Genomic DNA, 13,436 nt, shown 5'->3' on the forward strand with positions numbered 1-13,436 from the left:
CAGAATCCACTTAATCTGTGGTTGTAGGTCTGAGGTCCCATTTCCTTACTAGCTGTCAGCTGGAGGTCACTCCTAGCTCCTAGAGGCTGCTCTCCAGTCCCTGCACATGGCCTCCTCCATCTTCTAAGTGAGAAATGGCATATTGAATATCTTTTGTTCCTTGAATATCTTTGAGTTCCTCTTCTGCCACCAGCTGGAGAAAACTGCTTTTAAAAGGCTGGCCGGGTTGGATCAGGCCTACCCACATAATCTCTGTGCCTTAAAATCGATTGACTTTGGACTTTAATTACATTTGCAAAATTCCCGCCCTGTGGTACCTTGTTTAGTGTTTGATTGGATAACCAAGGTACAAGAAAATCTTAGGGAATCATCTTTAGGATTCTGCCTAGCAAAGTTGGTATGAATAGGGAGCTTAAGTGAAATAAGGGTATCATCTCAAAATAATTGAGTAATTTGTTCACTCTGCACATTCTGTTCTGTAAACATTATAGCATTTCCAGCTTGCATATTTAGTTGAAAAGGATTTCAGTGCAACAGTGTTATAACTGCAAAAGCAATGAAATTTTTGATTGAAAATATGGAACAGATTGAGATTCCTGTTCAGACTTTAAGTTAATGGAGACCCGTGAAATGCAGGGATCTCATTCAATTTCTTTTTTTTTTTAATGAATTTATTTATTTTATTTATTTATTTTTGGCTGCATTGGGTCTTTGTTTCTGCGTGCAGGCTTTCTCTAGTTGCAGCAAGTGGGGGCTACTCTTCGTTGCGATGCGTGGGCTTCTCATTGCAGTGGCTTCTCTTGTTGGGGAGCATGGGCTCTAGGTGCGTGAGCTTCAGTAGTTGTGGCACGTGGGCTCAGTAGTGTGGCCCATGGGCTCTAGAGTGCAGGCTCACTAGTTACGGCCCATGGGCTTAGTCACTCCGCAGCATGTGGGATCTTCCTGGACCAGGGATCGAACCCGTGTCCCCTGCATTGGCAGGCGGATTTTTTTTTTTTTTTAATTAAAATTTAAAAAATTTTTTATTTATTTTTGACTGCACTGGGTCTTCATTGCTGCGCGTGGGCTTTTCTCTTTGTTGCAGTGCATGGGCTTCTCGTTGTGGTGGCTTCTCTTGTTGTGGAGCACAGGCTCTAGGCACACAGGCTTCAGTAGTTGTGGTTCACAGGCTCTAGAGCGTACGCTCAGTAGTTGTGGCACACGGGCTTAGTTGCTCCGCGACATATGGGATCTTCCCGGACCAGGGCTGGCACCCATGTCCCCTGCATTGGCAGGCAGATTCTTAACCACTGCCCCACCAGGGAAACCCCCTTGATTTCTTTAATATAACTATTTTAATAATATTTTATACTGCCTTTTTTTGAATCACTACAGTTTTTCAGTTTTATCCTAAAACTATCCACAGGTACACAACTACTTTATCACATCTTGCATTACTGTTTTTTGTCTAATCCATCTTCTTTTCCTTGTCGCACCATTCAAAGAATATTGTTTCCAAGTTCTTTTTACAGACCAGGCACAGATGATTGTATGCCTCAGTGGGATTTCAAAGCCGAAGGATGTTTTCTGTGATACTTTCTTCCTACCCTATCCCATGACATAATCTAGGGGATTATTTTGACACCACACTTACAAATAAATAAGACCTAGCTTCATTTGTGATAATGTTGTACTTCCTCATTTTCTCTACTTTGTTATTTACTTGCTGTGTTGTTTTAACTTCAGTTAAGATTACTCCCGTATGTCCATTATTATCTTAATACTGTTTTTATTCTAGGGTTGGTCTGTACCTCTGTTCTTTTATTTTCCTATTCTTGTCCAAAGTCCTTTCTGATATTCTTATTTTTAAATCCAAACTTATTCATCATAAGTTGATACCTATATCTGACTGCTTCATTATGTCATTGTGTCCCCAAGCATTTATCTGTGGAAATACATATTTTTAAAATAAACTACTATCTTTTTATTTCTTATTTACATATTGGTTAGGACACTGTTTATTTGTTTTAATTTTTGTGCAGGTAAGTTATATCATCTATGAATTTTATTTTAGTAAAGGAGGCATTATAAAATATGTGATTAAAAAGGGGAGATTGGGTCTCATAGGACTAAGATCTGTTCTGTCACACAAAGAAGACATGATAGGCCTTAAGGTTATCCATCCTTTCCTGCAGTGTCCTATTGTAAATCAGCAGCCTGGATGTCTTGCCACATACATGAATAGAATAGGTTTTCTATCTAGGCACTATCATCTGTCTTGTCTCAAAGGATGCTCATCACTCATCTTTCATTCCATCTCATTTTAATCAGCACGTATCTTAGTTTTCCTCAACTTTGCAGCAGGAGGTTTGGCTTATCTTGTAATATTCACACATTTGAGATTCTTAGCAGTGTTTTCTTTTGAAAAATATAAGATTTGCAATCTAGTAATTCTTTTGTTCTTTTATCAGTTATCGACATATTTGTGCAGCTTGATTTTTTTTTAATCCAAGCCACCCCCATCCTCCTCCCTTCAGAAGAAACTTAGTGAAATCATAGACTTGAGCACAGAGTCTTATTAGGCATGTTTTTTGTTTGTTTTTTGTTTATTTTTGGTTGCGTTGGGTCTTCGTTGCTGCACACGGGCTTTCTCTAGTTGCATTGAGCGGGCTTCTCACTGCAGTGGCTTCTCTTGTTACAGAGCACGGGCTCTAGGCACACGGGCTTCAGTAGTTGTGGCATGCAGGCTCAGTAGTTGTGGCTCGCAGGCTCTAGAGCACAGGCTCAGTAGTTGTGGCACACGGGCTTAGTTGCTCTGCAGCATGTGGGATCTTCCTGGATCAGGGATCGAACCTGTATCCCCTGCATTGGCAGGCGGATTCTTTTTTTTTTTAATTAAATTTTTAAAAAATTTTTAATTTATTTTTGGCTGCATTGGGTCCTCATTGCTGCGTGTGGGCTTTTCTCTTCGTTGTGGTGCGCGGTCTTCTCACTGTGGTGGCTTCTCTTGTTGTGGAGCACAGGCTGTAGGTGCACAGGCTTCAGTAGTTGTGGCACATGGGCTCAGTAGTTGTGGCATGCGGGCTCTAGAGTGTAGGCTCAGTAGTTGTGGCGCATGGGCTTAGTTGCTCTGCGACATGTGGGATCTTCCCAGACCAGGGCTGGCACCCATGTCCCCTGCGTCGGCAGGCAGATTCTTTTTTATTTTATTTTATTTTTTGTGATACGCGGGCCTCTCACTGCTGTGGCCTCTCCCGTTGCGGAGCACAGGCTCCGGACACGCAGGCTCAGCAGCCATGGCTCACGGGCCTAGCCGCCCCACGGCACGTGGGATCTTCCCGGATCGGGGCACGAACCTGTGTCCCCTGCATCGGCAGGCGGACTCTCAACCACTGCGCCACCAGGGAAGCCCGGCAGGCAGATTCTTAACCACTGAGCCACCAGGGAAGTCCCTAGGCATGTTTTAGATAGAGCTAAGTGTTGTCAAGTTATAGCTTTTGCAGGTATAACTAATGTACAGTAAAATGATAGAAAAAGCAGTAGAGTAGAAATAAAATCTAGGTTCTTGATCCGGTACATCACTTACTACCTTGGTGAAGCTGAGCAGTGTTTCTAAGCCTTCGTTTTCTCATCTGCAAGTAGAGATATCTGTCCTGCCCATCTGCCAGGGTTATTGTTAGTTTCAGACAACACAATGATGGCTTGAGAAATGTAAATTCCAAAATGCACTGCAATAGTTGTTAGGTCTTATCATCCAGAAAAGCTTTGGTCATTAAATCAACTTTGTAGATGGCTTCAAATTACTTCTTTACCACCACCACCCAGGTTAAAGCAGTGCCAGATACAGGATGAATTGGAAGGGGATTTGGAAGAACCTAATTGGCTGGTTAGATGGCCATTGAGATGGAGAGGAGATAGCAGTCTCACCCATGCACTGGAAATAAAAAACTGGGGAATACATGCCAAAAGCATTGGCAGGACTTGGAAACCTGTTTGACTTGGGAGTGAAGGAAAGAGCAATTGAATCTGAGAGTGGGGGGTTGGTGATCAAGAGGCATGGTAGGTATGAAGGAAAGGAAGGGTGAGCTTCCGGCTGAAGCATGCCATCTTTGAGTTGCTGCTGGTACACCTAGATGGAGATGTCCAAAGGAATGTGGGCCTGGAGTTCAAAGAGATCTGGGGTTAGAGATTAGACTGGGAATACCCCTATAATGAGATCACAGAATGAGATAAGATGGGGTCCAAGGGTAGAGCTTTGTAGAATAAATGTCTGCATTGAAGGGCCTGCCAGGTAAGAAAAGGCTCTTCTGATCTTGTGTTCCATAGTCTGTGATAGTTCTGTTCTGTACAAATGGGACATGGGAGTTGTTGTACACTGGCTGCTCTTTCCAGTTTATGTATTATAGAAGAGGTCCTTGACATTTGCTAAACTACTGGGTAAGATTTATTCCTTAGGAAATCTTCCATAGATACACAAACTAAAAATGAACAAACAAAAAACTGAACAAGAATTTACATTTTGGGGCTTCCCTGGTGGCGCAGTGCTTGAGAGTCCGCCTGCCGATGCAGGAGACGCGGGAATCATAACAACAAAAAGAAAGAAAAAAAAAAAAAAAAAAAAAAGAATTTACATTTTGTTAAATAGTCTGTAGCCAAGTTTAAAAATTGAATGTTCATTTTTCGAATTCAAAAATGACAGACAGACAGACAAAAATGACAGACACTGCCAGCAGTATCTGGCAGACACTGCTCTATTCTTCTGAAAGGCTAGTTTGTATGAAATAAAACTATAATATTGATCTTTACTAATTCTCTTTTCCCTCCTTTTTCTCTCTAGATTTTACATTGTGCAGTAGGTGAGTATGGAATTCCCCCTCAACTTATGTAGAGTGGATTCTGCTTTCTTTTTTTAAGTCATGAATGATAGGTTGATTAGATTCTTACTGAACATTGAAAAAACTAACCTATTTAATCATTATATATAAAATTGCTTGGGCTTTTGGTTTCTAAAATCATGGGTACTATTTAGATGTTATCACTGAACACTTTATTAAATGCCATGGCTATTTTTCTCTGTCAATTTAAAGAGGCCTCTCCTACCTTCTTAGTACAAGGGTAAATAAACACATTTATAAAAATGTGACTTGGAGTGCTGGGCTCTGTTGAAAGCCCTCTCTGATTACTTAAATGTTATACTCTCTTTCCTTATTTTTTAAAATGGAGTACTGCGTATATTGCCTACCTCTCAGATGAATATTTAATGTATGTGAGAGGGATTGGAAAGTACAAGTACAAAGGGTTATACAAATGTGAGAGATTTCTACTGAAAGCAGATACAGTGTGATTCCTTTTTGGGGAATGCGGAGGGTCATCAAATTCTGCTCTGTAACTAAGGCATAGCTTCTAGTCTGGGGCGGCTAGACTCCTCTAAGTAGAAATCAGTTTTGGAAAGTTGATTAGACCCTGTGGAGTAAACCCATAGCGGTTGCTGTGCATGTGGATTTGTCTCTCCAAGGGAGGATTTGAAGTTGCTACTCACTGAGAAGCACCAAAAGTCTGAAAACTCCAGAACTATGCATTCAAACCATTATGGCCCTGATCAACATAATGGATAAATTAAGTGGGTACTTACTATATTCGGGGCACTGGGGAATTCAGCGATGAGGAGACTTACGGTTCAAGTGGACACACAGCAAACTCTCCAGCATGGGCCTTAAAGGGATCACTATGATACCTGGGCTCTATTACTTTTAAGGAAGACAAACATCTTCCTTATAAAGAATTGCACCTCGGCTATTTTCTCACTAGGAGGAGGTCTACAATCAGGGATTTCTCAAATGATTTGCAAACTTTTGTATGGATGTGTCTGTGTTTGTTTGGGAAGGTGGGTAGAATTCATAGCTTTCATAGATTCTCAGAGGAGCGTGATTCAGAAGGTTAGGAAACTGCTTTAGCACCTTTAAGCAAGAGATTTGAAAGGAGCTTGGAGACTCATTTGTCATGTGGTCTGCTTTCTCAGAGAAGGTTAAGGGACCTGGTCCCATAGCTCGTAAATGGCACAGCCTCACTTGGGACCTGGCCAGTCTGAGCCAGAGCCCACCTGACTGACTTTATTTTACGGTGAATGGGTTTCAGCTAGTGAATAATCTTAAATACATTTCCTTTTTAGTCCTTTATCTAGAGTTTTGAGGTGAAAAATTTGTCCCTCCTTAAGTGGTTAAATTTGTAGATTGGGGGATATGTTCAGCCAGAGAGAGTTCTGGAACCAGTTCAGGCCTTCTCCGTATGACTGAACCCTGTGCCCCCAGTCTCCCCCCCTCTCTTAACCTTCAGCTGCCTCCGTACAAAGCTCTTAAATGCATGTTTTCCAAGCATGTGCATTATTATTTTAATTAATATTGCCTTGTATTTTAATACACAAATTCCTTTTATCTGTCTCAGAACATATTCTCATGCCTCTATGAAATTTCTACCCCTGGAAATAAAGTTTCTGACAAGTATATTTATTCATTCATACCAAGAACATGATTGAATGCCTACCAGGTGGGGCCAGACACTGGTGGGTAGTGGGAGCAGAGAGGTGAACAGGCACAGGCTTAGGCTCAGGAAAGCCACACTCAGATGGGCGCCCCTCTGAGCGCCTCTGGCAGGATGTGCTCCGAGGACTAGCATCTACGTCACACTCTGCTCTGATGGTTTGTTGACAGATGTCCCTAGGTCTTGGTTTGGTGCCTGACACACAGGAGATACTTTAAAATTCCTTCTTATTTTCTCAAGAACCTTGTTCCATCAGTGATTCTCTCTCTTGCATCATCACCCTTTGTCATCTGCCTTTTCCTTCTCAGCTCACAAAATGCTCAGAATGCTCCATCCTAAAAATAATTTTTAACCTAACCTTTGACCCTACCTTCCTCCCTTATTACTACATGAGTCCTCTTCATCCCTTTTACCAGATTTCTGGTATACTCTTTCCACTTCCATGCTCCCATTTATACCTTAACCCAGCAGTTGTGTTTCTGTACCCCTTGTGCTACTAAAATTGCCCTCTGGTCTAAAATCAGCATGAGTTTCTGTTAAATTCTGAGGAATTTAATGGTTGGAATTTACTGGACTTCTCAACTACGTTGGGTACCACTGATGACCCCCTCTGTGACATCCTGTTCTTTTATCTTACATCATACTGAGCCCTCCTGGCTTTTCTGGTCCTCTGTGGTTCTTTTCTTTCTTTGGGGGCTTTTCTTTCTCCCCTTGCCCCTTAATTGTGGGTGTTCCCAGTATCTGGCCTAGCGTACTGCTCTTCTGCCTGAACAGGCCCTCTGGGTGATCTCTTCCCTTCTCATGGGTTGAGGTACTTAAGACACTCAGTTCTTTAACTCCAAGCCACACCTGCACCCCAGACTCCAGACTCACCCCGTGAGCTCCTGGATGTACTCCTCCTTCTCCTCAGCAGCCTCCTTCTTCTTGTCAGGTGCTCCACCAGCTTCCAACCACTGTCCATTCAGTCACCCATTCTAGACCTAGGGCTCATCCATGATGTCTCCTCTCCTTTCCCCATACTCCCATAGCCAGGTGGTCATCAGGTTTTCTCAATTCTGTTTCCTAAATAGTTCTCAGATTGTCCTGTTTTTTCCAGCCCAGTTCAGGGCCTGAGTGTGTCTCATCTGGACTCCCACATCACACTCCCTGAACTTGTAGGTTTATAGTATTAATATTAGTAATAATAAGAGCGATCATTATAATAAGAGCATTTACTGTGTTTCAGTGCTTTACATTCATAATCTACTTACTTCCCATTTTACTGTTGACAGGACTGAGGCTTAGAAGGTTTTATATCTTGCCAAAGTTCACTTAGCTAATAAGCCCTAGAGCTAGAAGTTGAACCTGTGGCTGTGTGGCTCCAAATCCATGCTTACAGTCCTCAAGGGATTTAGTTAAAGGATGATTCTGAGCGTGTCACTTCCATGCTTAAAACCCTTCGCTGGTTTAAACATCTTCATGGTTTGGACCCTGCCCACCTCCCTAGCCTTACCTATGTCCATTCCCTGCCTCCCACTCTATGCTTCAGCAACCCTGACCTTCTTGTGTCCCCCTGGCCCCGCATACTACTGCACTATTTCCTGCCTCTGGTCTGTGCCCAGGCTTTGTGCTCTGCCGGAGTGGTAGCCCATCCCCTGCAGCTGGCAGCTTCCCCCAGTAAACTCTCCTACCACCCTCTGGCTAGGTTACATACCATTCCTCACTTTTCTGTAATACCCTGCAACTCACTCTGTTATCACACTTTCCACAATGTATTATGGTCTGTCACTATACCTGTATCTCCCACCAAGATCACTGAATTTTTCCGAGAATGAGAACTGTCTCCTATTGATTTCTGTATCCCAGCACCTAACAGTTCATGGCTCCTAGTGGGAGCTCAGTGAACATTTGATCATAATCTTACTAAATTCTGGTGAAATTTTCTGAAACTTGTTTCAAAATGTTTTCAGTTCCTTTAAAAAATCAATAAGAATACTAATAAATAGGCTGTTTCTAGCATTAGCCTAAAGGCAACCCTTTATTTCTTTTTACTCATACGACTTAAGTTTACTTTTGGAATGATGGTTTATTTTCCTGTGGCTTTCTGAAACTTTTCACTGTAATAGCTTGGTCTTTTAGCAACTTGTTTTAATGCCTTGAGATGTCTTTAGTTTACATATTGTTGATGAGAAGTCTAGACCTCAGTCAGACCTGGGTTAGTTACTAGCTGTTACTTTCAGGATGTAACTCGACTTTTGTGTGCCTTCATTTCTTCCTCAATAAAATGAGGATAATAATACCTACCTCTAGGGTTGTTGTGAAAACACGAGAGGACACACATGAGAAACACTTAGCTTAATGTCTAAGATATGGCAATGTTGAAAATTGCCCAATAAAATGGTAGTTCTTATTATTAACAATAATAATGTCATAGAATGTTAAAAGTTTTATTCTGTCCCTAATGTAATGTTTCATATTTAGATTTATATAAGTGTAACTCTTCCATATTCTTATTTTTCCTAAATTGTAATTTCTGTGTAAGTGAGTGCTTCAGGACCACCTGTTCTTAGTATGGGTTGGAGTTGCTTCTTGTCCATGGTTGTGACAATGCAACTTGGCAAAAATAGCCTCCAGTAATAGTAAACTAAAATTCCACATGAGGGATTCATTTCTGTGAGAAAGTCAGGCCTCTGTCCTTCCAAATGGGTTTCCATGCCCCAACTTCTTTAAAGTGGGTTGTTTGCTCTCCACTGATAATGCAGGAACAAGATTTCTTTTGCAGGGAGGGAAGGGGACAAGTGATAGCCCTTTTGAGCACATGTTGGGGACACATTTTTTTAAATTAAGGTATAATTGACATATAGCATTGTATTAGTTTCAGGTGTGTAACATAAGGCTTTGGTATATGTATATATTGTTAAATGATCACCAAAATAAGTTTAGTTAATGTCCATCACCTCATATAGTTATAATTTTTTTTCTTGTGATAAGGACGTTTAAGGTCTACTCTCTTAGCAACTTTAAATATGCAATCCAGTATTATTAACTGTAGTCGCCATGCTCTGCATTACATCCCCAGGACTTGTTTTTGTTATAACTAGAAGTTTGTACCTTTTGACAACCTTCACCCGTTCCCCGCACCTCCACCCCTTGCTTTTGGCAATCACCAGTCTGTTCTCTGTATCTATGAGTTTGGTTTTTTGTTTTTGTTTTTATTTCCTAGATTTCACATACAAGTGAGATCAAACAGTATTTGTCTTTTTCTGGGATAAGATTTCTTAAATACTGTGGTCGCAGCCCTCAGACCAAAATTCATAATGCTTTTATTTACGCAGTGTTTTTCTTTTTGGAAATGAGAATTTAAAAACCCAGTTGGGACATGTCTTTTACAAGACTGCAAAGAAGAGTTGTGGTTTTCTTTAATCACATGGTACAGTTTGTACTGAAAGAAGTATTACCTGTTTTTCTGTCTTGTGCTCAAGATTAGATTGTGGAAGAGGCATATTGGATATGGGTGGTTCTCAGCTAACTCCAGAGTATGGTTACACCACTTTGTTGGGATAGAAATTAGAGGTAGAGGGACTAGAACTGATGATACTCTTTTTGTTTTTTGGTTTTTTTGCGGTACGCGGGCCTCTCACTGCTGTGGCCTCTCCCATTGCGGAGCACAGGCTCCGGACGCGCAGGCTCAGCAGCCATGGCTCACGGGCCTAGCCGCTCCGCAGCATGTGGCATCTTCCCGAACCAGGGAACGAACCCGTGTCCCCTGCATTGGCAGGCGGACTCTCAACCACTGCGCCACCAGGGAAGCCCCTGATGATGCTCTTAATAAGATGTAGCATTGTGTGTTTGGTGAACCTTTGTGTTGGAAATTATACTGTCAATATAAATAACTTTGGAAGTTCTCTTGATTGAAAACTGTAGAACAGGAGCTCAGTCATAGCCCAGAGGGTATTATGTCTGAAGTTGAGTATTAGCACTCATATCATCAACAGACAAAGACAGAAGCCCTTTCACGTGGGTATCCTAGATTTGTGGTTTCAAATATTTGCTGTACATTCCAGCTTGCACTCCTCTCATAATGATGATACCTTTTACTTAATTATTTTTTAAAAATTAATTTTAAGAAATTTGTAATCATGCTAATATTAATAGGTACCATATGGCTTCAGACTGATTTTATTAAGTAACAAATGGTGCCAGGGAGGAAAGGGGCAGCTTCCAGAGAGACGAGCACCAGAAGACCCAGTCTCCTACCAGAAATCTTATCCCTCCCACCAGTGAGAATGAACTAAATCCTCTCCAAACTGCAACGCCTCCTCCCATCCGCCCCCCTCCCCGGCCCCCCAGAGGTTCAAGCTTTTATTACTCATTTACAGTGCAATATTGTGAAGGACATGCCCTCACGTATTACTAAAGCCAGACCCAGAACCTTCCGTGTTGCAGCAGAAGAGAACTCTGGAAGGAAAGCATTGTGGAGGAAAGGGGTTATTCTCCCAGATTTGCTCACCTGGAATTCTGCTTTCACCCCTGCCCCCAGCCATCATGGGTATGGCTGGGCACAGAAACAAAACTGCCTTCTTTGGTGCCTCTTAGCTTAGTTGACATTTTTTAAATGAACTTTACCAAAAGTGAGGAAGAACAAAAAGGGAATGAGTATCAAAAATACAAACAGTATAATAATAGCCATATTCCCAAAGTACAAATTTCTGATCCTGAGATCTATCTCCCCTTTTGTTAGTGGGAACTGACACAGGGTCACATGGACCTTGCTGGCTCTCTTCCACCCTGTTCTTAGTGTGTTCAACCCTGGGACCCATTTCCCCAAGCCAGTTTTCCTGGCTTACGGAATACAAAATGGTGCAGATTTAGATTCAGAAGTTGCTTTGTGCCTGGGGGCATGTTTAGTGGTAGTACTGACAGGGGAAGGAGAAGCCCTTTGAGGTGGGGAAATGGACTTAACCTCTCCCAGCAGGCCAGCCTGTGTCTGCTGCCTAGAGGGCTGTCTGGGTGCAGTGGGCTGTCTGGGTACAGTGGGGAGGTTAGAGGCCTGGACAACTCCTTGCTATTCTGTCTTTATCATTTATTAAGTACAGTCATTTCCCAGCATCCCGACACCAGAACTCTACCAAGACCATGTTCATAATCTTTCCCAAATCAGCCAAGCCCTTCAGACCAGTCTAGCTTAGTCTCCCTCTGCTTTGGCGCTTTGATTATTCTGTTGCCTCCTGATCACATTTTGCCTCCTCCCCTCTAGACAGAGAGAAGAGGAAAGAAAGATAGTTTTAGCACCTGCGTCTTCTGCTCCTCATACCCAAAGTTTCAGCCACTTTCTCTGAATAAACTTTGCATTTTCACACTCCATGATTTTGTACATAAAATGTCCCTTTATCTGGAACATCCAGCTCCGTAAGTTGTTCCCGGCTCTGAGTGAATGTACTGAGATGAAGGGAAGGGACAAATAGGGCATACGCTCATCAGGAGCCCAACGTGCCTGAGCAGGGAAGGTGGAAGACTTACCCAGAGCTCATGCACACTGCCTGGCACCTAGCAAGCACTCAGTAAGCTGTAGCAGCTCTTCCATTGATTATTAGTGGGCAAAACATAATCCCTGAGGGTTTCTGTGCCCAGTTGGAAAAGGGAAAGCCATGAATAGAGCCTAGATCAGGGAATTTTACCCTTTGCCATCCTTGCAGGAACAGCTAGGGGTTTGGTTTGAATGGAAGCCTGTTACTGAGATATTTTAAAATATCTTCTCGGTAAGTAATATTGTCTTGTTTTCCAGTCCATCAGGAACCAAGCTAAGGCAAACCAACCCCACTGGAGACACTACTAGCTGTGTAGCAAGTAAGGCATCCTCCCTCTGGGCATTAATTTTCACATCTGAAGAAGTAGGAGTTTGACTAGATAATAGATAATCTCTAACATTCCTTTCAGGGGCTGCTCTGAAATTCCATGAAGCTAACTATGAAGTAGCTTCAGAGATGGTCGGTTATCTGGGCAATAATAGAAAAGGAGGATGCGCCAGATGTTTAAATATACCTATGTATGAGTATTAGGAAATTTGTTTCAAGTATAGTATTGATAGATTGAGTACATTTTCCCTCTCAATGCATTTTTTATTGAAGTATAGTTGATGTACAATATTATATGTTCCAGGTGTACAATGTAGTGATTCACAATTTAAAGGTTATACTCCATTATAGTTATTATAAAATATTGGCTATATTCCCTGTGCTATACAGTATATCCATATAACTTATTTATTTTATACATGGTATCAATAGTTTGTACCTCTTAATCCCCTACCCCGATCCTGCCCCTCCTTGTTTCTCTCTCCCCACTGGTAACCGATAGTTTGTTCTCTATATCTATGAGTCTGTTTCTTTTTTGTTGAATTCATTAGTTTATTCCATTTTTTGGATTCCGCATATAAGTGATATCATACAGTATTTGCCTTTCTCTGTCTGACTTATTTCACTTAACATAATGCCCTTCAGGTCCATACATGATGCTGCAAATGGCAAGATTTCATTCTTTTTTTATGGCTGAGTAGTATTCCATTGTATATGTATACCATATCTTTACCCATTCATCTGTTGAGGGACACTTAGGTTGCTTCAGTATCTTGGCAGTTGTAAGTAATGGTGCTATGAACATTGGGGTGCACGTATCTTTTCAAATTAGTGTTTTGGGGGTTTTTTGGGTATATACCCAGAAGTGGAATTGCTGGATCATGTGGTAGGTCTATTAGTTTTTTGAGAAACCTCCATTCTGTTTTCCACAGTGGCTGCACCAATTTACATTTCCACCAACAGTGTACAAGGGGTCCCTTTTCTCTGTATCCTTGCCAACATTTGTTATTTGTGTTCTTTTTGATGATAGCCATCTGAGAGATTTGAGGTGATATCTCATTGTGGTTTTTTTTTTTTTTTTTTTTC

General features: G+C 41.7%; 1 protein-coding gene across 1 annotated transcript in view; it reads left to right on the forward strand.

Moving 5' to 3' along the window:
* HACD2 (3-hydroxyacyl-CoA dehydratase 2) overlaps positions 1 to 13,436 on the forward strand; it is an 88,310-nt gene that overhangs the window by 16,207 nt on the left and 58,667 nt on the right. Inside the window, exon 3 of the mRNA XM_007449689.1 lies at positions 4,817 to 4,835. Coding sequence (XP_007449751.1) covers positions 4,817 to 4,835 — 19 coding nt within the window. The remainder of the gene's footprint in view (positions 1 to 4,816; positions 4,836 to 13,436) is intronic.

The sequence above is a fragment of the Lipotes vexillifer genome, unplaced genomic scaffold (genome assembly GCF_000442215.2).
Source record: "Lipotes vexillifer unplaced genomic scaffold, Lipotes_vexillifer_v1.1 scaffold1378, whole genome shotgun sequence".
NCBI lineage: Eukaryota > Metazoa > Chordata > Mammalia > Artiodactyla > Lipotidae > Lipotes > Lipotes vexillifer.